The following is a 23,928-nucleotide window of genomic DNA, read 5'->3' as shown; positions in this document are numbered from 1 at the left end:
TGCAGGGTGGGGTGGGGGCCCAGCTCTGACCCCAGCTCTAGCAGTGACTCAGCAGACACCACAGCGCCCCCCTGGGCGGGCAAGACCAGAACCCTGGATATGCACACTGAGGCCTGGTAGGGACAAGACCTCTGTGGCTGGTGGGGCCACGGCGCCTCTGGGAGCTGGCACAGGTGAGGGGTGGCCTGGAGGGGGTTCAGAAGGTGGTCAGCCCACCCAAGGGGGCCCCAGGTGGGGAGTTGCTCGTCTAGGGAAGTAGGACCCCTGGTGAGGGGACCCCAGTGACACCAGGCTGGAGGGCATTTCCATGTGGCCACCCCAGAAGCATGTGATCCATCACCTGACCCAGGCTGGGGAAGTTTGGTGAGGGTCACCCTGCCCTCTGGCTGCCCGTGGAGCTGCAACCCCCCCACTCCCACTGGGACTCACTCTGTGGCCCAAAGTCCCACCAGGTGCTCCTGAGAAAGAGAAGACCCTGGAGCTGATGCCTTTTCATCACTCATTCACTAGCTCAGCAGCCAGAGGGTGGAGGACAGCGTTAGCCAATGGTAACAGCCCAGCGCAGACAGTCAAAGCTCGCAGCCAATGGGAGCAGCCCAGTGCAGACAAAGCTCCTGCCTTCCGGGGCAAGTGGGTGGGGACCAACAAACAGGTAAAAAGTATGAGTGTGTTGAAGGAGGGCAGGTGGGGGAGCAAAATAGAAGCAGGGAGGGGGTGGGGAGGGGAAGGGAGAGAGGTGCCTCTGGGAGCTCCAGGGATAAGCAGCTGTGCCAAGGCCCTGGGGCAGTGGCAAGGGGGGGGGGGATGGGGCCTACAAGCAGAGCCGTGGGGGCAGAGGTCACCATGCACCTGGGGCTGGGGCCCAGGAAGAAATGGGGGCCACTGGAGGGTTTGAAGAGAGGAGGGACGGGGGCACTTTCACGTTAAAGATAAAATGAGCCGAGTGTGCTGTCACACGAACACGCGCACAATCCGCCTCTACCCGCCCCCACCTTAGCCTCGGGGCCCAGGCCGCATCCACACCTGGGCCCCAGGAGAGTTCCCAAGGCTCTGGGTTGGGGCTCACTGGGTGCTGGGGAGGCCATCCCCACAGCCCCACACCCTGCACACCCCAGGGGGATCCGAGGCCTGTCCACACTTTGTGACCTGTTTATGAGGCCTGAGAGCTGGAATCAACAAGTTCACCTCCCGATTCCCCACCGGGTGTCCACGTGGGGTGAAGCCATGGCCAGCTGGGTGGTTGAACACAGATGGACAGATGGACAGGCGCTCCAAACACAGCTGCTCCAGCCCTCTCCTCACCCCTCCCCTCCCCATCTCGATGTCTCTGCCCCTCCCTCAGCTCCCTCACCCCACCACTCCAGCCCACCTTGGACTGGCCAGAGCAGCTGCCCAAGGCCTGCCCTCTCCCGGCCTCTCTTACCCTCTGACCCAGCCGCTGGACGGACAACTGAGGCTGTGCAGTAGACATGCCCCTGCAGCACAGCTCAGCCTCCCACGCCCGCCCTGCCCTGGGCCTTGGTTTCCCACCTGTGACAGGCACGAGGCTCTGGCTGCCCCGGGCACAAGGGACGGTCACCCAGGTGACTCTGGAAAAGACCGTGGTCTCCAGCTTGCAGCCATCCCGAGCCAGACCTTGCAGCCCACAGACCTGCTCCCCGCACGCCTTGTTGTTAACCTCGGAAGGTCTGAGGCCTACCATGGGTGGTCAGGTGCATCCCCCACCCAGGGCCTGCCTGTGGACCCACTGCCACAGCAGCCCTGCCTTCTCCCTCCCCCCAGGGCCAGCCTCTCCTCCAGGCACTTGGGGGCAGTCCTGGGAGACCCCAATCCCGGTGAGCCTGCGTGACAGACGTGGGCACTGGGGGCACGGGGCCTCACCATTCCTGCTCCTTCCCGTGGTGAGGCCACCTCCTCCGGGAGCCCTGTGGGACTGTCCTGGGGGCGGGGCACCCACCTTGTCGCGGATGCCCTGCCGCATGGCCTCGCGCTCCGCCTCCATCTTGGCGTACTTGGCCTTGCGCTCCTCTTCCTCCTGCCGCAGCGCCTCCTGCCGCTCCTCCTCCTTCTTGGCTGCGTCGGGGTCCTTCTCCTCATCACCCCCTAGCATCTTCCCCATGTCCTTGGTGGCCCCTGGGCACAGGAGGGCACCAGTCAGCCAGGCCCCAGCTCTGCAGCCTGCCCCACCCGCCCCGTCCCTTTTCTGTCCCTGGGCAGCGCGGCCGTGTGTGTGTGTGTGTGTGTGTGTGTGTGAACCCAGGGGTGGATATATGTGTGTGGCTGTGCGTGTGTGGTTGTGTATCTGCATGGTTGTGTGTGTGTGTGGGCCCCACAGGGTGGTGTGTGTCTCTGAGTCTGAGTGCATCAGGGGCTCAGCCTCCGCGGGGCAGAGGGGCCAGAAGCGCCCAGGACGGGCGTGTGGCGGGCCCCTGGGTGTGCCAGGCAGGGCGGCCGCTGGCCTGGAGCTGCTGGCAACTGCTCTGGTCACGGCAGCAAGGCCCTAATTTCTCCGCCTTGCCAGCCACCACTTTCCTCATGAGCTCCTGATTCACAGGCAACAATAAACACCTCCCGGACACACTCCGTGGCTCAGCCCACAGGACAAGACATGTAATTACAGCCTCGGAGCGCAGCCCTGGCCCTTAGTGCCTGGGGAGCACAGCGGCGGCCGCCAGCATCGCAGTGGGAGGGAAGCGCACTGGTTAGCGCTGTGGGTCAGTGATCTCAGCCCCGGGCAGCTGGTCCCGCAGAAGCCCCCACATACCCACACCCCTCGGTAGGGGTGAAGCCAGCCATCCAGTCACCCTGGGTGCTCCCTTGTGAGGGGAGCACAGGCTGGGCTGCTCCCCACACCTGCCATCCTGTCTCTGTGTTTGTGTCTGTGTGTCTGTCTCTGTCTGTGGTTGTGCATCTGTGGTTGTGTGTCTGCTGTGGTTGTGTGTGTGTCCCCCAGCTATGCCCTCCCGTCTATTCCCTGCCACCCCAGCACGGGCTCCGAAGGTCCCACCTCTATCCTCTCACCCTTGACGACCCCTCACATGCGCTGCCCAAGGCTGGCTGAGTCCAGGCTCGGGAACAGGCCCGTGTTTGGAAGGGCCCCCAGCTCTGTCCTGCCTGCTTCTCTCTGAACCGGTGACCACTCCGCTTTTCCACTCTGAGGCCCGTGGCGCTCCGGGTGCTGCGTCCTGCTCTGTTACGGCACAGACCCGCGCAACACCGAGCCCAGAGAAACTCCCTTTCCTGCAGATATTTGCACCACATGCTGCCTTTGCCAGGGACTCAGGAGTGAACCCCCCTGCCCCTGCCACCCCATCGTGGAAGGCCAGCAGCTGGTGGGGGGAAGGGAACAACTTTTGGTTGACTGCTCTGGGCTGAAACTGGACATCCGTCAGGCTGGGCCATGCCTACACCACGTGGGCCCTCCTAGCTGCCGGAAACCACTGCGGAGGGGGGCCAAGGCCAAGGCCAACCTGCCACCACTGTCACGGTGAGGATGGAAGCCTTCCCAGACAGTGGCCAATGGCACAGATACAGACTCTCACACAAACCCAGAGCCTCACAGTTAGTTTCAGACACGCCTGCACAACTTTGCAAAGCAGATTTTTGAGCCAGTGACTCAAGGGAAAGTAGGTCATACACCAAGCTGCCGATTGACGGGCTCCTCCAGCAGGTCCCAGGTGACGAGGCCGCAGTCTCTCACCCCCGGCGCTGCTGTCCCTGGCAGCTGGGAGGGGGAGGAAGGGACGGGCCCCGCCATCCAGCCCCTCCCCACCTGCGCATCGGTGGACCCCTTAATGCAAATCCCCCCAACAAGCTCGTTCAGGAGAGTGCCTGCCTCCCACTCAGTCTCGCCCACATCTCTCTCCTGGGAGGGAGTGCGTAGTTGCTGCAGTGGGGGCTGGAGGGGCCACCCTGAAGGGCAGGTTGGAGCCCAAATCTGGCTCCCCCAACACATCACGTGGGCCACAGGCCTGCTGAGCAAATGGGCATTGACTGAGCACCAGCTGTGTGCTGAGCTCTGCTCCACCAGGCGCTGACCCTTCTGGCCCCAGGACTGGCCCCAGGACTGGCCCCCACCCCGGACCCGGCATCCGTGTCCTGCCTCCGCTTGACCTCTGGGCTGGCCCACGTGGCCCAAGAGGAGGAGGCAGAGGAGGCCAAGGGAGGAGCTGCCCCAGCAGGCCGAGGGGAGAGCTGAGGGCCGGATGGCCTCTCCTCGGCCAGGGGCAGCAGACTGGTGTACGTTCCCACTGGCGGGCAGGCTGCAGAGCCACTCTCAGTCTGTGTGGAACCTGTTCTTGGGATGTCCACTGCGCCCCGACAGCCAGGGCCCAAGCTTCCAACTGCGGGAGGCTTGGGGTCCAGCAGCTGCCCTGTGCTGACCATGCAGGGGGTAGGGGCGGGAGCCAACGCCCCAGTCCCTTCCCTCGCTCTTCTCTGAGCTTCCACTTCTCGGGTGACTAGTGGAGGGGAACGCACAGGTCGGGGTGGCAGGTCCAAGTGCCTCCTCAACAGTCAGGTGAAGCAGCAGGGGCACGACCCCAGTGCAGGACAGGGCGGGGGCACCTTTCTATCCAGGAGCGAGTCCCCTACTTGGGGGGCAGGTTATGCAGAAACCCCACAGCTGGACTCCCCACACCTGGAACAGTGCCCGGCACTTGGTAGGTCTCAGCGAATATTTGACAAATAGTAAGTTTTTAAAATTTAAGAGACTGATGTCAGGTTCTCAGCCACAAACGAAACCTTAGGAAGCCCTACGGCTAACATCACAGTCTGTGATGAAGTACTGAGCACTCTTCAGCAAAGGACGCTCCCAGTTCCCTGGTGCTGGGGGCCTGGCCGTGGCACTAAGGCAAGAGAAGGATGGAAGCATAAAGATTGAAGAGGAAGCAAAAATTGTCTTTATTAACAAACAACGTACCATCTATGCAGGAAATTCGAAGGACTCTACAAACCACTGTTGGAACCAGTGAGTGACTCTGGCAAGGCCACAAGCTACGCGATCAGCAAACACCCGGATCTCCATACACGGCAGCTAGCAGCTGGAGGGTGACATTTACAGACAGCGCCATGAGCAATCCTGACAGAGCGTGACGTGTCTGTGGCTGTGTGTTTAATAGATGTGCAAGCCTGTTTTGCCTGAAACTACAGAATTGTTGCCAGAAATTAAAACGACCTGAAAGAACAGAGAGATACACCGTGTTCACGGGCTCATCCCTGCCATGCAATCGGGGACTTTTGACTGATCTATAGATTCAGTGCAATCCCAAACAAAATGCAAACAGGCTCTTTTGAATAAATTTACTGCCTGATTCTGAAATGTATGTGGAAATGGCAGAACATCTAGAGCAGATGAAACAACTCTGCAGACGGAGAACAACTTCAGAGGACTTAACGGTGCTTGCTTTCAAGATTTCCTGCAGTTGAGACAACATGGTATTGACAAAGAATTGACATCTGGATCCGCGGAACAGAACAGGCAGTCCAGAAATAGACCCACTCATACGTGGCCAATTGACTTTTTGACAAAGCTGCAAAGATATTTCAGTGAGGAGAGGACAGTCTTTTCGTAAGTGGCCCTGAAATAAGGAGAGATTCCCATGCAAGCAAACAAGCAAGCTTCTCCCCTTGCCGCACGCCTTCCGTGGGGCTCAGTAACAGACGTGATGTGAAAACCAAAAGGGCAGCATTTCCACAGGAAAGCACAAGAGAAAACTCCTCGTGACCCTGACTTAGGTAACGATTCCTTACACAGGTGACAAAAAGCATGAACCTTGAAAGAAAAATTTGATAAATTGGACTTCACCAACATTAAAAACTTTCCTTCTTCAAAAGACACTGTTAGAAAAAAAGAAAAGAAAAAGCTAGTCTGAGAGAGTATATTTGCAAACCATGCATTCGACAGAGGGCCCTTACCCAGAATACATGAGGAGCTCTCACAGCTCAGCGACAAGAACACGAAACACCTGATTTTCAAATAGAAGATTTGAACATTTCACCAGAGAAGAGCTACACACGACAGCTGAGCACGGAAGAGATGCGCTGGCTGTGACAGACAGAGCCGGTCCCCGTGAGGGGCCACTAAGGACACAAACACAGTCACGGGCGGCACCACTGCACGGCTACTCAAACGTCAACGGCGAGGGAGATGGACCACAGCAAGTGCTGGGAGGCCCTGGAGCGGCCAGCACCCTCGGCCACTGCTGGTGGGCAGGTAAGTGGTGTGAGCGGTTTGGCATTTTCTTACAAAGTTACATGGCACCCACTGCGTGGCCGGCAACCCCACTCCTAGACATTTACCCAAGAGAAACGGGAACGTAAGTTCACTAACCACCGGCCACGGGAATGAGCAGCCTAACCTGTAAAAGCCCACACCAGAGCCACCCCCGTGTCCATCAGCAGGTGAATGGTGGTCCGTCCACGCAGGTGCACTGATGCTCGCAGCAACTTGGAAGAATCTCAACATCTTTACATGTGAAAAAAGCCAAGCACAAATGATACGATTTCATTTCTATACACAGAAGAGCAAATCAGTGCATGGTGACCACAAGCACATCGGGGCCCAGGGCAGACGGCAGGCGGACTGCAAAGGGGCCGCAAGACAGTCGGAACGCACAGAAAGGGACCTTGAACTGGGCAGCAGTTGCCATGCCTACGTCACACCGCAACCAAACTGACCGGAGTCCCTAGCAAAACAGACGCTAGAGACACGGCGCAGACCGTCCTGCTGATCATCACCCAGTCAAACCACAAACAAACCACCAGAGAGACGACCAAACCCTAACTTTGTAAGTTTCAGTTTTAGAAACATGCACCTAATTAACCCTTAGATTGAGGGGAAATAAAAAACTGAAGCTGTAAAAATGCTGGAAAGCAATGAAAAATAACTTTATATCTAAACTTAGGATCCGTGGCTAAAACTGGTTTGGGAAGAAAACTCTTAACCTTCAGTTTTAAAGAAGGAAAACAGAAAGGATAGGAACTTCATTATTATCTTTTAAAAAACGCTAAAAGAAAATAACACGCAATCCAAAATAAGACAGGCAGAAAGAGGCAATGAAGATAAATGCTGCAACTGCAGAAGAAAACAAATAAAAATGACGAGTGGGTGAATCTCCTCATGGAGAATCAAGAGCACAGCGCACAGGCCTGGCTGAGCGCTCAGCCGCGTGGTTTCGGAGGCCGCACTGAGCTGCACGAGGAAGCGAAATGGTGAGCCTGCACCACGAGAGAAGACACAAACTCTCTCTCCCCACTCGCCTCTCTGCTGGTGACATGATCGTGGACCGAAGACACACACGGCACTCTGGCGAGAACCCACCACAGCCCGTCACGGCCTGCGGCAGAATGGCTAAAGGCAGTATTTCTGGGTAAAAGTTGATTTTAAGAATTTCCCCATACTTTTAGTAACAAGCTAGAAACGTAAGTGGAGACCACAGTCCATTTACAATAATTGTAAAAATGGAAAATATTCAGGAATCGTTTCAGCAGAGAGCTCTGCAGCACCTGTGTGTAGACGTGTCGTCTCCTGGAATGTGACGGCTTTGAACAGACACACTAGACTTTGGGGGGCAGGTTTACTGTCATAAGATGCCAGTTACTCCAAAGTTAATCCATAATTGTAGGCAACCTGGATTACACTTCCAATTTAAACTCCAACAATTCTTTCTATTTTCCTTTTGGGGTAAAGTTAAGACTCCTGTGGCAGAATGAATGTCAGAGGAGATCTGATCCCAGTGACATAAGGATGGGAGAGGCCACCCTCGCTGTGGGTCCCAGAAATTCCAGGAGAGTGCCAGACAGCGAGAAGGTCATTGACTGGAGATGTTTTCAGTGTGATGATGTCTCTTCCTGGGGGGTCTGGGAGGGCGCCCCTCACAGGCTGTGGAGGGAAGGGTGTCCCAGCGGGCTGGACCAGCAATCACATTCGTAAGCACATATAGGGTTCAGCCCAGCTACCCGACCCCTGCACCCACCCCTCATAGGACAGGCGCCCACGCTGCCCACTTGTCTCCGCTGTGGCCCTTGCAAGTGGCTGGAGACAAGCACATGGCCACACGCCACCATCACCCAGTCAGGGAGCCCCAGGTGGTCGTGAGAGCCAGGCGCAGACACGCTATGTCGCACATGCCACTGGAAAACCAAGGAGGAAAAACCCCACATGAAATCCTTCTCCCGAGCTGGAAAGCACGGGCGAAACCACAGTCACTGCATCTCTGGGAGCTGGAGAGCGAGGCTGCGGTCTAGCAAGATCCTTGGGGTTACCATCCTGCAAATCCCTGGTGCACCCTGCTCCAGACCGCGGCCCACCGGGCACAGGGATGGGCAGCCCACTCCAGGCAAGAGGATGGAAGAATGCGTAAAGCTGTGCAAATCCAGGAAAAACGAGTGAGAAATAGCTGCAGGTCGGAAGGACATTAAAATGATCGGCGAGTACAGTCACACTGTATCCTTACATATTTGAAAACTTGAATGAAGTAGATTTTCTAAAAAAGTGTTGTCAGAAACTGAGAACCACGTTTAAGAATTCACAGATGGAGCCTCTCAAATATTCAAGAAGCAGATAATTCACTGATATTTAGAACGTCCTTGGAAGGGAGGAAAAGAAGGAAATCCTCCGGGTGATTTTTGTGAAACCAGCATAAGAACGATGCCGAGGGTGGACCAGGCTCCCGCGCAAACAGCCACGCGAAGCGCCACCCAGAGACGGAAAGTGAAGTTTGGCACTTCTTACGGAATCCTGTAGGAGACAGAATGTGTGCTCAATGGAGCTCATTTTCGGGAAGGAAAGATGCTTCCAGCAGAAAGTAGTTACTGGCCTGGCACCGCGCAGACACATAGCCCCCTCGTGGAGCAGCAGGGCGTCCCAGCACCTGCCCTCGCCCTCCTGTCCCTCAGAGGGTGCAGAGCTGGACACAGCCCTCCTCCCCGTGCTGGGCCAGGCAGGGTGGGATGAAGCTGTCATTCCCCCCAGGGCTGCCTGTTCACTGCCACCTCCCGAATCCTGCCTCCAGAAGGGAGCCGGGCCTCAGGTGCTGCGGTCCACTCATGTGACCATGGCATGACCATCACAAAGGCAGGCGTCCTTGGGAGAAGAGCCCATTCTGGCTTTTTTTAATTGAAGTACAGTCAGTTACAATGTGTCAGTTTTGGGTGTTCAGCACAATGTCCCAGTCATGCATAGACATACAAATACTTGTCTTCATATTCTTTTCCATTAAAGGTTATTACAAGATATTGAATATAGTTCCCTGTGCTCTACAGAAGAAACTTGTTCTTTTTTTTGTTTTGTTTTTACTTTTTTTTAATTGAGTTATAGTCATTTTATAATGTGGTGTCAATTTCCAGTGTAGAGCACCACTTTTCAGTTATACACGAACATACATACATTCATTGTCGCATTCTTTTTCTCTGTGAGCCACCACAGGATCCTGTATGTATTTCCCTGTGCTGTACAGTACAATCTTGTTTATCTATTCTGCATATGCCTGTCAGTATCTACAAATTTTGAACTCCCAGTCTGTCTCTTCCCACCCCCGTCCCCCTGGCATCCACAAGTTTGTATTCTATGTCTATGAGTCTGTTTCTCTTTTGTATTTATGTTCTCTCTCTCTTTTTTTTATAGATTCCACATATGAGCGATCTCATATGGTATTTTTCTTTCTCTTTCTGGCTTACTTCACTTAGAATGACATTCTCCAGGGACATCCATGCTGCTGCAAATGGCGTTATGTTGTCGTTTTTATGGCTAAGTAGTATTCCACTGTATAAATATACCACATCTTCTCTATCCGGTTATCCGTTGATGGACATTTAGGTTGTCTCCATGTCTTGGCTATTGTAAATAGTGCTGCTATGAACACTGGGGTGCAGGTGTCTTTTTGAAGTAGGGTTCCTTCTGGATATATGCCCAGGAGTGGGATTCCTGGGTCATACGGTAAGTCTATTCCTAGTCTTTTGAGGAATCTCCACACTGTTTTCCACAGCGGCTGCACCAAACTGCATTCCCACCAGCAGTGAAGGAGGGTTCCCCTTTCTCCGCAGCCTCTCCAGCATTTGTCATTTGTGGACTTTTGAATGATGGCCATTTTGACCGGTGTGAGGTGATACCTCATTGTAGTTTTGATTAGCATTTCTCTGATAATTAGTGATATTGAGCGTTTTTTTCATGTGCCTATTGATCATTTGTATGTCTTCCTTGGAGAATTGCTTGTTAAGGTCTTCTGCCCATTTTTGAAACTTGTTTTTTTTTAAATCTGTTTTTGTATATGTGGCTAACATTTGCAAATCTCAAACTCCCAGATTTATTCCTTATGGAACCACAAGATTGTTTACTATGCCTGCAAGTCTGTTTCTGCTTTGTAGATGAGCTCATAGTGCCCTGACAATCCATTCATAAAGCAGCTTTATAGAGGGATAACGGACTTCAAATCACTCCGATTGACCAACCGTGAAACCGTCACCACCGTCAGGATACAGGACACGCTACATCCCTAAAGTTTCCTGGTGGCCTCGTGTGATCCCTCCCACCAGACTCCCCAGACAACCTCCGATCCACTTGCTGCCCCTGTCAATGACTGTGCGTTCTCCAGAGCTTGTCTCACTGCAGTCAGGGCCGGGTGGTGACTGTGCGGGGGTCCGGCTGCCTCTGAGACCTGTCCCCGCGGCTGAGCACCTGCGGCTCATAGACCGCTGGTGCCGAGAGGATGATGCCAGGCTTATCCGTCCACCGGTGACCCGCCCCCTGGCTGCTGGTGTCTGGGTTCCTCCCAGTCTGGTCTCTGTGAACGAAGTCGCCCTGAACACTCACAGCCAAGTCCGAGCGCGCACGTGGGCAAGTTCCCGAGAGCGGACTCTGAGTTGCGTGGTAAGTCGAGGTTCCACCTTTAAGAACTGCTGAACTGCTTTCCAAAGTAGTGGCACCACTGTAAACTCCCACAGCAGCTACGAGGGTCCCAGGTTCTCCACATCCTTGCCGACACGTGCCGCCCCCGTGCCCGTGGTTCTAACTGTCCCCGTGGGCGCGAGGCTGCTGCGGTGTTTCCCTCAGGACTAATGTTGCTAAGCGTATTTCCATGTGCTTAGTAACAACTTTCGTATTTTATTTGATGGAATCCCTATTCAAATCGTTTGCACACTTTCAAAAATAACCTTTCGTCTTAGAATAATTTTAGGTTTACAGTAAATGATGAAGACAGTCCCGCATGCCCGGCAGGACGGGGAAGTCATATTCCCCACTGTCAACACATGACCCCAGCACGGTGCACCCGTCCGGTCGAGGAGCCCACACTGGCAGCGCTGCCACCACCTGACCGCCTCGGTGTCCTTGTGCTCCAGGACCCCCCCCCCCCGGGGACCGCACGCCACAGTCCTTGGGGCCTCAGAGTGGTGACGGTTTCCCTGACTTCCCTTGTCTTGACGACCTTGCCGGTACCGAGGAGTGTTTTCAGGAATTCTGTGCATCTCTCAGCTGCGACCCGGCTGATGCTTCTCTCTTGATTAGACAGGGCTCCGGGTTTGGAGGAAGACTCCGGGGGACCAAATGCCGGTCTCATCCCGGCCCGTCCGGTCGTGCTCTCAACGTGACCTGTCTGGATGCCCCAGCCTGGCCCGCTTTGGAGCCGAGGGCTGTGGCCCCCTCCCAGAGCTCCTGCCCCTTTCTTCAGTGGGTTGTTGGTCTTCCACTATAGAATGGTGCCCATTCTTCATATACTCTGGATGTAAGTCCAGTGTTATTTCCTTTCTTAGAGAACTAGCATGGCACATCATCCCCGCCCACCGTGTCGTTCACCTCTGCTCTGGTCTTTATCGCTTTCTTCCCTCTGCTTACTTGGGGTTTCGTTTGACTTTCTTTCCCTAGTTTCTGATGTTAGTAGTTGAAGTTAATTATCTGAGGCCTTCTTTCGTTTCTGTTGAGGTGCTGGTGACACAAATTTCCCTCCAAACACTGCTTTACTGATCCCACAAATTTTGGCTTTTCTTTATTTCGATTCAGTTCACAGTACTTCCTAGCTTCCCGGTTGTCCCTTCTTGGTCCCATGGGCCGTTCATCTGGGGAAGGGTTCCCGATATCTCCCTGTTATGAGTTTCTTGTTTCATCTCACTGCTGCCAAGGGCACATTTGGCACAACTGGAGTCTTGTACATTTATTGAGACTGGTTTCATGGCCGAGAATAAGGTCTCTCTCGGTAAAAGCGCTGTGTGTGCTGTTTGGAGAGCCTGGAAAGTCAGTGGGCCAGGCTGGTTGGCGGTTTGCTCAGGTGTGTGTGTCCTCACTGCCTCTCTGCCTGTCTGCTGTCGGCTGAGTGTCTCCACCTGAACTTGTGACTTGTCTGTTTCTCCTTCAAGTTTCATCCGTTTTGCTCCTGTGTTGTGAAGTTCAGTCATTACAAGCCACGGCCAGCTTCATTCCTGGTCGTAACCTTTGCTCTGGACTCCACTTTGTCTGACATCAGGGTGGCCGTTCGGGGCTTCTGACTGATGTCAGCAGGGCCCATCTTCTCCCATCTTCTTGCTTTTCCCTGCTTTGTGCCTTTGTGTTTCCCTACAGCCACTTGACATTCCGCCCAGTCCAACAGTCTTTGCCTTGTTATGAGCATGAACCCGGCAGCGGGGCCACAAAAGCCACAGACCCCAAGGCAGCTGTCGGGGTGCGAAGGAGGCAGCCGGGATTGTGGGGGAATTATCCTTAAATTAAACATGGCTCTGATCCCACTTAACAAAGCTTAAAAACAAGGCAGGAACGACTCAAACTGACTCTAAATGACCCGACCACATCCTGAGCAAAGTGAGTCTATTTAGGAAAACAGAACACCAGCACCAACAGGGCGACCTGACGCACGACATCTGGCCCGGCGAAGCCTACCAGGCCCGCGGGGCTGGGGTGCACAGGCCCCCACGCGGAAGCCGCCCCCCGCGCCTGGCCGGGGCCGAGCGTGTGAGCGCGCGGTGGAGACACGTGGAAGACCACGAAGGCAGGCGGCGAACGTGTAAGTAGCAGGAAGCGCACCTAGAACGCACAGGTCGTGAACGGCGGCAGCTGCTGGGTAGTCAGACCCTTGCTGAGTGAACGAAAGATGTTAAATCACACTGTTACCCAAAGAGGTAATTAAACACGGGATCAGTTTTACCCATCCCCCAGCCATCGTGTGACTCTGGGGATGCGTGTCGTCCCGGAGCGCTGCCGCGTGTGGACTTGCAGCGTTTGTTTTAGACGGGGGTTTGGAACTGTGTGTCAGGAGGAGCCAGCCGTGCACGCCCTCCTGCTGTAGCGTGTTCCCGTCACTAAGGACATCGCGGTTTCCTGAGAGGCCACCCTCCTGCAGCCGTGGCACCAGCACCATCACCTCAATACAACAAACCGCCTCAGAAACAGAGCCTCTTCCTGCTGGATTTCCCTCCTGCGTGGAACTGTCGTGGCCTCATGTTCAGTGTTTGTTTACCTGGGTTTTGTTGTCCCTCTCCAACACTAGAATGTATGTTTCACCAGGACAGAGACCGTCTGTGTGTCTGGCTCGCAGCAAGAGCTCAGTGAATACACACTGAGTGACAGGGTGTGCGTGCAGGGATGCCCGCTGCAGCCTTGTTTGCACGAGTGAGAAACCTGACGTGTGATGCCTGACATGCGGCGTCAGTTCAGTCACCGGCAGCGAATCCACGCAAGACCAAGGCAGGCGTCCTGAGGCCACAGGTCCTAAAGCCACGTGTTTGAGTGCCAGGTGTCCAAGTGCCAGCTGTCCTAATGCAGGCAGACTTTGTTTTAATGTGCCTCCCAGGTACTGCATTTTTCACAGATCGAAGGTTTGTGGCAACCTTGGGTCAAGCAAGTCTATGGGCACCATGTTTCCAACAGAACCTGCTCACTTCATGTCTCTTGTCACATTTTGGTAATTCTCACACTATTTCAAACCCTCCACCAGCAAAGATTATGACTCACTGAAGGCTAAGATGATGGTTAGCATTTTTTAGCAGTACATTTTTTAACTCATGACATGCACGCTATCCTGGACACGATGTTGTTGCGCACCTCACAGACTACAGTGTAAACATATCTTTTGTACGCGCCGGGAAACCAGAAAGTTCCCGTGCCTGCTTTGTTGCGATTGTCTCTCTGTTGCAGTGGTCTGGAACCCGACCTGCGAGACCTCCGAGGTGCCTGGACAGGCACTCCAGTTATCCTTTTGCTCCGTGTCCCAATTCCAGGTGTTCTGACCTTAGGTGTCCTAATGCAAAGTCCTTACAGTTGAGGGTCCTCACTGCTGAGTTCTGGTTAAACACGCTGGACGGATACACACCGCTTTCCCCAACCCCACTCAAAGGAGAGTCAGGAAATTTAAAAGCATGATTCCACAGAGACAAGCAGAATAGGGGAGGAGAGAGCAAGATGACCGAGGTGTCGACGCTGGGGGAACCGAAGGGCAACCAGCGAGGGCAGAGTGAGATGCGCAGACAAGTTGACGTGGCGGCGGGACTGCGGGGGGACTCCAGGTTTGGTGGCGCTGGGTCCTGTGGGAGGCACGGGTGACCAGGGTGGGCTGAGGTCTCTCTGAGGGACACCTGTGCTCCCCACCCTGGGGACCCACCACCCGAGCAGCAAGGGGGAATCAAAAATAAGCTTCCCTGGAGAAAAAGAACCAGAGGCCCTCCAGACCCGGCCCAGGTTCAGGGCTGCAGGGACAGAGACGACCTGCCGCCTGCAGACTGGGCTCAAGTGGACGTGTGTTTCCTGAAACTGGGGTTTGGACTTGCCCAAGTCCCCACCCGCTGCCTGCCCACAGAACCCGCCCTCCAGCCACGTAGACTCCGTTTCTGGAGAAAGGGAACCACACCCCAACCAAGCCCCAAAGAGGCTTCCAGTCGGACGTCTCCAGGCACCAGAGCCAGCTCATCACGTGCTTGTCCCGCAGGTGAGCCTGAGGCCCCACAGCACACGGAACCTCCCACCGGCTCTCAGAACTCACTCTGACGCGCGAGTGTGCACCCTGCGCGCCCCAGGCACGGAGACTGCGCTCTGCAGACCGGCAGGTGGGGCTCAGGAGGCAGTTACAGGGACAGGGGAGCTCTCGAGAGGCGGGGGGCTTGGAATGCAGGAAAGAGCTTTGGGAAGTGAAAAACATAAACGCAAATGAGAAATTCAGTTGAAGAGTTAGAAAATGAAATTAAGGAAATGCCCCAGAAAGCAGAACAAAAGCTGCAGAGCTGGAAACAGGCGAGAAGATGCAGGAAAGAGCATCGGACCAGGGCGCGCAGCGGGCAGGGTAGGAGGATGGGTCACCACGCAGCAGCCGGAGCAGCGCCTGGGACTGAACCACCTGCACCCGCGGTGCAGACGCCAGAAGACCCACAGCAAGGTCCCGAAATCTTGAATTTCAAAATGCCCAGGTTGATGAGGAAACAGCAAAAACCTCCAGAGAGAAAACCAAGAGGTCACGGAAGACGCACTGGAGGTGAGAACAGCATGTGGCTTCTCAGCGGCAGCTTCAGAGCCTGGCGGGCAACCGGAGTGAGGCTGCAGACGCCTACGGCGGACATGGATTTAGATCCAAAATGTATATCCAGCTTAACCGGCGATCACACACGAAGGCAGAAAGAGGGCCCCTGACGCACCCGCTCTCAGAAAGTTCCCCAGGGTCCAGCAGGAGAGGAGCGAGGGCCATCGGGGCCGCAGCAGGTGCAGCCGGGAATGGAAGGTGCCAGAGTCCTGGGGCAGCCACTCCAGGGGAGAGAAGAGCCACCTGTTCATCTGGAACCTTTAGCCACATGGAAATACTGGGTGGTGGGGCTGCCAGAGGGTGGAGAGTTAGAGAGGGTTCACAGAGAAGGAGGCAAATAGAGAATGAGACTTGTTAACTCCAGGGCAGACCAAAGGTCCCACAGGAAAGATGTGATCGGGGCTCGCAGGGAACCCTGTGCATGGCGCCGATGTGACCCATTACAGGAAACTAATGAAATGTCCAAGATGATCCAACGAGCTCGTTTCTGAGAAACACGAGGCGTCTCAGTAAGGCAACCTGAGAAATAACTTTCTTTAAGTTCCAGGTATCTCATTAGATGAGACCTGCAGCCCACGCCTCGGCCAGGAAGATGAGAGGAGAGTGGCAATATTAACAAACTGCTCCTGGAACCGGGGCTCAGTCTGTAGTGATGCTCACCACCCGCAGGGCGAGTCTCTGCCCACGTCTGTCTGCACTGCAGACAGAGGCGTCCCCGAAACATGCACGGTGCAGAGAGCTGTCGTTGGAAACGACACCGTCCCAGCACCGACCGCGCTGACGCCTCGCCAGCTGGCTCCTGGGACTGGTGCTAACACACCGACATGAAAAGGACTTTGCTGAGTCTTTTAAAACTGGAACTGGACCTGAAGGCCTCTGTCTTTGAAAAAGTATTTTCAAATAAAGTAATGTGTGATTCTAATGGATGAGCTGGAAAGCAGTGCAGTGGCTCAGTTCTCCACATCACTTCTTTATCCTTTTCTGTGTTATTTCAATTCCCTACAATGAACACCTGTTACTTTAACGATGGGGAAAAAAACCCACTTTTATGCTGAAGAATAAACATGGGTATATACCTCTGATAAAATTGAATGCAAAGATAGAAATGTTTTCTACGTATTAAGAAAACAGACTGCCACCAGTCCTCTAGCTCTAAATCACAAGGGCCGAGGAGAGGGGTGGGGGAGAAAGACAGAAAAGCACCCAGAGCTCCTGGAAAGACTTCGGCAAGAGCTCAAAACACAGTGTCGCTCGTAACCGTGGCAATTAGGGCTTAAGTAATGCTTTTAAAGGGCATATGGGTTCCACAACACTGCAGAAGGGTTTAAAAAGAAAATGTAGTCCACGTATTAGGACAGAGTAAGCGAAACTTTGCCAGAGCACTTTAAAAAGGTGACAGTTCAGATGACAGAAGCCACAGCAGGTATGTTAGCTGTGACTATTCTTGCAAAGTGAGATGTAAAGCCAAGTCCCCTTGGAAGACACCCACTGGCTGCCCCGCTGGAGGGCGCCGGGCCCTGAGGGGGTGCTGCAGGCACCACGCACCTGGGCCACCCTGGCCCAAGGAACAAAGCAGCTTCCAAGGAGCCGCAAAACCTGCCCCGGCCATCAGCCACCGTCCCGGGCTTCCCACACCCTGTCCAGCCCCAGCCCCAGCCCAGGTCAGGAGGGACTGGTACTGGGAAAGTGCCGTATCGTCCTTGCTGGCAGACAGCCCACACCCCGCCAGTGCTGGAACCCAGCCTGGGGCCCCAAGGGAGGGGAGGCACAGGCATGTGGCCCGGTCTCACCTGCTGGCCACCGTGCTCCAGGCCCTGCTTCTGGTGGCCTTGACTCCGAGGCTGACTGAGGGGCATGGCCAGGGACTGGCTGGAGGGTCACCCAGAAAGTCCCTGCCTCCTGGTCCTGCCAGCCCCGGACCTGAGCCTGCCTCAGGGACATGGCCCTCACTCCCAGTGTGTCCCTCACCTTCTGGCACAGAAGCACCGCTCCTCCGGCTCAGTGCCGACAGCACCCCTGCCCTCCCGCCCGCTCCTTCGCTGGCCCTGCAGACCTTTCTCAGGCATCTGGGCATCTGCCCCTGCCACGCACAGATCACGGATCCGGTGCTCGGTGCCCGCGGGGAGGGTCCCTGGGCGCCACTGGCCCTGACTGCGGAGGCGGGCACCAGGCCGAGAGCGTCTGCTCTTGGCTTCAGGGGAGGACGTACGGAGGCAGAGGCGAGACAAAACGCCAACTAGTGAGGCCGAACGGAGCCAAGCTCCAGGACAGACGGCGCGGCCACCGGCTTGGGGGCCAGCTGTCATCCTGTCCCGCTGCTCACTGGCCGCCTGTCCGTCTGCAGACGCTGCCCCCAGCGCACGTGGGGGACACTGAGATGTTCCTGTCGGGGCCTCAGTGAGTGTCAGGGACGCCTCCCCCTGCTGACTTCACCGGGGCAGGGCAGGCTCCGCTAGCAGGGCATCTGCTTGGCGTGATGGAAGGACAGAAGGATGGGGGCTGTGCCCACCCCGCAGACCAGGTGTGAAGCAGTCCACCTTCCCAGAACCTTCCTTCTGAAGGAAAGCTAAGTGCCACAAGGTCCCCGCGGCCCCCAGGACCCTCGAGGGCCTGAGGCCAGCAGCTGCTGGGGACCCCACGCCTCACCCTCCGTCCTCACCGGTCCCTCCTCCTGCTGCCTACACGCGACACCTGCACTTCTTGCCTCTCCCTCCCCCAGGAGGCCCCCAGCTGTGCCTTTCCTGCCAGTCCTTCGGCCACTGTGGGCCGGAGGGTGGAGGCCTGAGGTGAAGGCAGTGGACGGCACCCTGCTTCAGCTGAGCCCACCTCCCGGCCCGGGAAGCGAAGCTCAGCACAGGGGCCTGACATCTCCCCCGGGCAGAGGCCCGGCTTTCCCAAGGAAACATTAGGAGCAGCGCTAGCACCACGTGGCATAGCCCGGGGCACCAGCCTGCCTGTGGGCTCTGCCAGAGCTGCTCCAGCCTGCTGCCTGGCCCCCGGCGTCCTCAGCCCTCTCAGTGTCAGTCTGCACCTCGCACCCAGCACTCAACAGGTAGCACTCGGCACCCAGCACCTGCACTCGGGACCCTCAGCTCCCAGTACCCTCAGAGGCCAAGCACAGGCAGGCCAGGAGGAGGGTCTGGAGAGACCCCAGCCTGAGCTCCCCAGCCAGAGCCCCCAGCCCCTAGACAGAATCGGGCGCTCTGGCTACCAACAGCAGAAATCTCAGGACCCTGCTCTCTGCCCAGGCAGAGCACGAGCCCTGGGGAGGGGCCTCTCGGCACTGTGGGCACCCAGTGGGTGCTGCCCTCACCTGATCTGGGCTTACAGGCCGCGGTCTCTGGGACTTGCTGACTTCAGGGCCTGCCTGGGCTTGAGCTGGTTCTGGGGTTTTCATTAATTCCCAGCCATAAACGCACTCGGCCCAGAGCCAGCCCAGAGGCTGCGATGAGGGCAGAACAGGAGCGACTGAAACAGATGCTGTCATCCCAACCGGAACTTCTTGCCAATGAGGCAGAAAACAAACGACTTTATCAGTTGAAGTGCGTTACGTGCCTTTTATTCCCCCGTCGGGTGACAGCGTTTATAACGTAGCTGCAGCGTAACCAGCCGGGAGCACCCTCTCCTGAGTGAAGGCCTGTCCTCCAGGGTCTCGGGGGAAAAGGCAGTTTCTCTGAAGTGTCTTCCAGACTCTAAGAGATTGGCGGGGGTGGGTGTGGATAAGTGGTGTCTCTCCTGAGCCCTGTAAGGTAACTTAACGCCTTCTCGATGCAGCACGGCATTTGGGAAGCCCCTTCTGAATGAATATTGGTATTTCACTATCAAGTATTTGCTGGCAGCCTTGGAGGAACCTGGCTCTCAAGAAAGAGCTGGGGAGAAGGAGGCACCTCTGCTCTCTGAGGGCTTGTGGTCTGGGGCTCTTGCATTTGCCTGGCCATCACCCATCCTCTTGTTTGGAGGGTGAAGTGCCCACTTGGTCCTCACCTTCCCAGACCCTCTTGCCCATGACACATCCACAGAAACCCTTCACAAGTTTCCATAGACACGTTTGCCAAGTGGATGTCTCTTTTTTCCTGCCCTTACTGTGGACGTGAGGCTGGAGCAGCAGCAGCCACTTCGTGACAGGGAGGAGCAAGCTGAAAACTCCACTAGGATGACAGTGGTACAATGAAGGGTGAAGCCAGTCCCTGCTGGCACTGCTGAGCAACTGAGCCACCTCCTGATACCTCCACATGTGAGAGAAACAAACTGAGTCAAGCCACTCTGTTTGGTTCCCTGCAATTTGAGTCAAAAGCATCTTCCCCAGTGCATAATTCTAGAGTTTCTCTAACCGATCTGCTCCTTCCTCTGCAGTCCAGCTCAGCCTGTGATGCTCATCCTCCCAGATGCCAGAGAACCTGGCCTCCCCGGTCAGTGTCACAGCAGGGAAGACCCGGACACGCGGGAGGCCCCTGATAAACAGAGTGAACCCCAAAATAGACAGACAGGGCAGTGAAGCTTGTGGGACCAGCCTTGCCCTCAGGACCTGGGTTTGGGACAGGATCGGGAAGCCTGGCCCTTAGTGTAGAGTCTCGGAGTGGACACTGGGGGTCAGGACAGGATTGCCTCCGCGGCCTTGAGGTCCTAGGAGGCGAGAGGAGGCAGGGACTGGGGAAGGGTCACGTCTGAGCTCAGGAGCCCAGCGCAGCCGCAGACACACAGGCCTCAGCGTGTGTGGTGGGGCCAGCAGCAGGGAGAAAGGTCCCTCGGGCTTCACAGAAGCAGGTACCAGACAAAGAGGGACGTCCCCTGCAAGGCCCTGGCAGTGCTGGAGGTGGGGGAGGGGCCGGCACTGTCGGAGGAGCTTCCCTGCCCAGGGCTCCCGACTCACAGAGGGACTCTGCCCACCTGGCCCCACCTGCCTCCTGTGGGCCCCGAGGTGGGCGCTGCCCTCCCTCCTCCTGGGTCTGGTCCCTGTGGCCTCCACGTCTGGGGACTGGTCCTCACGAGACCCCCGAGGGGTCTCTGCCGAGAGTGCACAGCCTATGCCCCACGGGGTGTGGAGGCCCCACCCCCAGGGTCTCCCTTCGCCTCCTTCCACCAAGGCCTGGGTTCCCCTGCCTCCCACCCACCTGCAGCCTGGGCTAGGGAGGCTGCGCTCCCTCCCGTGAGAACGTGCTGGCCTCAGGACAGTGGCTGTTCACGCCCTTGCCCTCCCCACATGCCAGGCTCAGGCCCCCAGGCCCTCTGAGTCCAGACCAGCCTCCCTATCTGCAGGATGGGCCTGGGGCCACTCTGCCAGGACACATTCACATCGACCGAGCAGCCGGATGGCCAGGGAACAACTGAGCTTGGCAGGAAGACCCCCTTCGGCTGAGTCCTGAGGTCCCGGGACCCTCCCACCGCCCTCCAAGCCCCTACCAGCCCCTGGGGCCCCGGGCCTGTGCCCCAGTCCCCGTGCTCGTCCTGGGAGCCCACCTCAGACACCCCTCCTCCCCGCCCGCTCACTGGCCCCGAGGACCTACACACATTCCAGACACGGAACATGTCACGCAGAGGCAGACGGTGGGACAGCCAGCCTCAACAAGGTCGTAATAGCCCCGATGCTCCTGCTTCAGCCTGAGGAGAGCCTGTGGCCACGACACAGCCCTGACAACTGCCGGCTCCTGGCCACAATGTAAATACAGCTCCCGGGCCGTGTGCCACTTCCTGGCCTCGGGGGAAAACAGTTTCTTCAAATCATGCCCTTGAGGACCCTGAGTCCCAGATCCAGGCAGATGTGGCCGGAGCGCCTGGCCCCGGTTCAGAGCCGCGTTGCCGCAGACAAGTTCCCAGGCCACCACACCAAACTCTCTCGGGGACTGAGTGTTGGCTAATTCAAATCTGGGGTGTCTTGATGGTTCTCCAGGGGGCCAAGACCTGTAAAGGCCTCCAGGACATTCTCTTGTGAGAGCAAGTCTGCCAACAGCCGGCCACTTTCCTTGACGGCCTGGCCCAGAAGCAACCTCTCTGGCCCACCCTGCGTGCCCACAGCTCCCTGGTCTCTGGGAGGACCCCAGCAGAGCTGTGTCCTGGGGGTGCCCCTATCAGCCCTCGGAGAACTCAGGTCCCAAGGGTGGGGGCTCCCGTGGGCCCCACCTGGTCCCCCTCCGGCCATGTCACAGGAGAGAGATGGCTGCTGTGCAGAGCCAGTCAGCATCCACTCCAGGGACCCAGAGGCTGGAGTATCTGGGCAGCCTTCCATCTCAAGGGGAGGGGCCCTGGAGCGCTGTCCCTTCCTCGTGGTCCATGGCTGCCCGCCTGCCCTCAGAGAGACATCTCAGCACCAGGAGTCTGAGTGAAGTCATGGTTTGGTGCCACTGGCCTTGCTGGGATGTGGCAGGGCAGGACAGGTAATGTGCCAGCTCCTGTGTCCATGGTCCCAGCCTGCCCTCCCGGGCACGGGGTCCCCCAGGGGGCTGGGCTGCAGAGCCAGGGCAGGCGAGCGTCTACAGAGGACTGTGGGAAAGGCCCAGGCTCGCCTGGGACGTCAGGGCCATCAGAGTGTGAGCTGGCCCTCCCTGAACTCCAGGTGATACCCTACCCGTCCCACAGTGCCACAGGCTGCCGCCTCTCGGGGCCCAGGCTGGCCTTGGGGTGGGTACCCAGAGCAGGCGGATAAGTGGTGTGTGCAGCAGGGCAGATACCAGATGACTGAGGGCGGGAGAGGCCTGTGGGCCGCGGAGAAGCCTGGTCAGCCCTTCCTGAGAAACGCTCAGAGCTTGAGGGCCCTGGGCGGGGCGGCAGGCACCTGTCTGAGGCCCAGCAGGTTCCAGACTGAGCTCCTCCCAAGAGTCCGGAGTGGACAAGGCTGAGCAGACACACCCTTGCGTGTAGGGAGCTGTGCGCACCCCATCTGTCTGTCTGTCTGTCTGTCTGTGGGACTCCTGAGTCCTGCAGCTGCTGTCCCCTCCACGTAGTCACCTCAAAGCCTCTGCCCCAACAAAGGCCTTGCTGAGATGCAGGGTCAGGAGAGACGACAAGGCTCTGGGAAGTGTGTTCTCGGGAGAGGATGTGCCACTGCAGCCAGCGAGCTGGGGACGACAGCCTCAGATGCCACAACTTAACGAGGCCACATGGAGTCTCGTCCCCAGCACCACAAGGGCCTGCACTTCCCTGGCTTCTGCTGTGAGTCCTTCTCTGAGTGTGCGCATCTGCGCCCGTGAGGGTGTGGGGGGATGAGTCTGTTTCTTAGTGTGTGTCTCTCTGTCTGTCCCCCTCTGTCCATGTATCCTACACTTAGACTTCTTGACCTGTTTCCTTGGGTTCCCTGGTCTCCATCCCAGCCACCCTGTCTTTTCCATGATATCTTTCTCCGGCCATTCTGCTCAGAGCCTCTGTCTCCCCAGTCGCCTTCTCTGCCTGACTTCTAGACAGCCTGGCCCCCCATCCCTCCCCTCTCCCTCCTGCCCAGTTTCCCCACATCCCTCTCTGTCTCCAGTGTCTGAGGCATTTTTGGTCATCTTTCTCTTGGGCTGTTTACCCACTGCATCTTCTCTGGGTTAACCTATTTCTAGATGGCTTCCAGAGTTTGCCAGGCCTGGGTCTGGGGCTCTGGTCTGTCTCTCTCAGAATCTTCTCTTGGTCTCTGCCTGTCTCCCTCTCACCCACACTCATCCTGAGAGACCAAGAAGACACTCACCGCAGGGCGCAAAAATACGGGAACAGGAAGTAAGGTCTCACCCGGAGGTCACACACGCTGGCCCAGCCGCACTGGCACGTGAACGGGGGCAGGCAACGCTGGGCCTGGGGCCCTCAGGAGTGGCTGCTGCCCAGAGGGTGCTCGGGGGGCCTCCAGATGCCTCCTCTTGGCACCCACGTCTCTGGTGAAGCCTGCCCCATCGCCGCCACAGGAGAAACTTTGGGTTGACACGGAACAAAGGGAATCCAGGCTGGCAATTACCCAGCTAATTTCAGCCACGTAGACAGCCAAATCAGATATTTCAGTTTTCTTACAAGCCCACCTCGGGGCCTGAATTAGCCACCTAATTAATTATCTGTGCAGCCTGGGACTGGCTGGGTGGAATCTGGATCCCTCCCAGAGCCAGGATGCTGCTTGTCCCTGAATCACGTCCTGGTGACGTAATCATTATAATTAGACTCAACCTGCAGCCTATCCTTGACCACAGAATCTCAGGAAACATGGCCCCGGGCCAGGCCCAAACATCTTTCCATTTAATTTGTGTTAAATGGAAATGCAGTCACTCTGCAGGAGACCAGCCCACATGGGCGATGCCCGTCCTGGGCACGGTGGCACAGGCCCCTCTGTCTTGCCCCCGTTTCTAGCACAACAGACCCCACCACTCCCCACCTCTGGTGAAAGGCACCCAGTCACTCCTGCCAAGAGGTGGCCTCGCTGGGCGTCACCTGACTCAGTCTGCGAATGGCATCAGGTCAGGGTGTGGCCCTTGGAGGCCAC

At 56.8% G+C, this 23,928-nt stretch overlaps 1 protein-coding gene across 1 annotated transcript in view; it reads right to left on the bottom strand.

The window, feature by feature from the left end:
• CPLX1 (complexin 1) overlaps positions 1-23,928 on the bottom strand; it is a 29,530-nt gene that overhangs the window by 3,136 nt on the left and 2,466 nt on the right. Inside the window, exon 3 of the mRNA XM_031439539.2 lies at positions 1,958-2,133. Within this exon, the coding sequence (XP_031295399.1) occupies positions 1,958-2,133 (176 nt within the window). The remainder of the gene's footprint in view (positions 1-1,957; positions 2,134-23,928) is intronic.

Source organism: Camelus dromedarius, chromosome 1, assembly GCF_036321535.1.
Source record: "Camelus dromedarius isolate mCamDro1 chromosome 1, mCamDro1.pat, whole genome shotgun sequence".
NCBI classification, from domain to species: domain Eukaryota; kingdom Metazoa; phylum Chordata; class Mammalia; order Artiodactyla; family Camelidae; genus Camelus; species Camelus dromedarius.
Note: the sequence above shows the minus strand (reverse complement) of the source record. Positions and strands in the feature narration are given on the sequence as shown.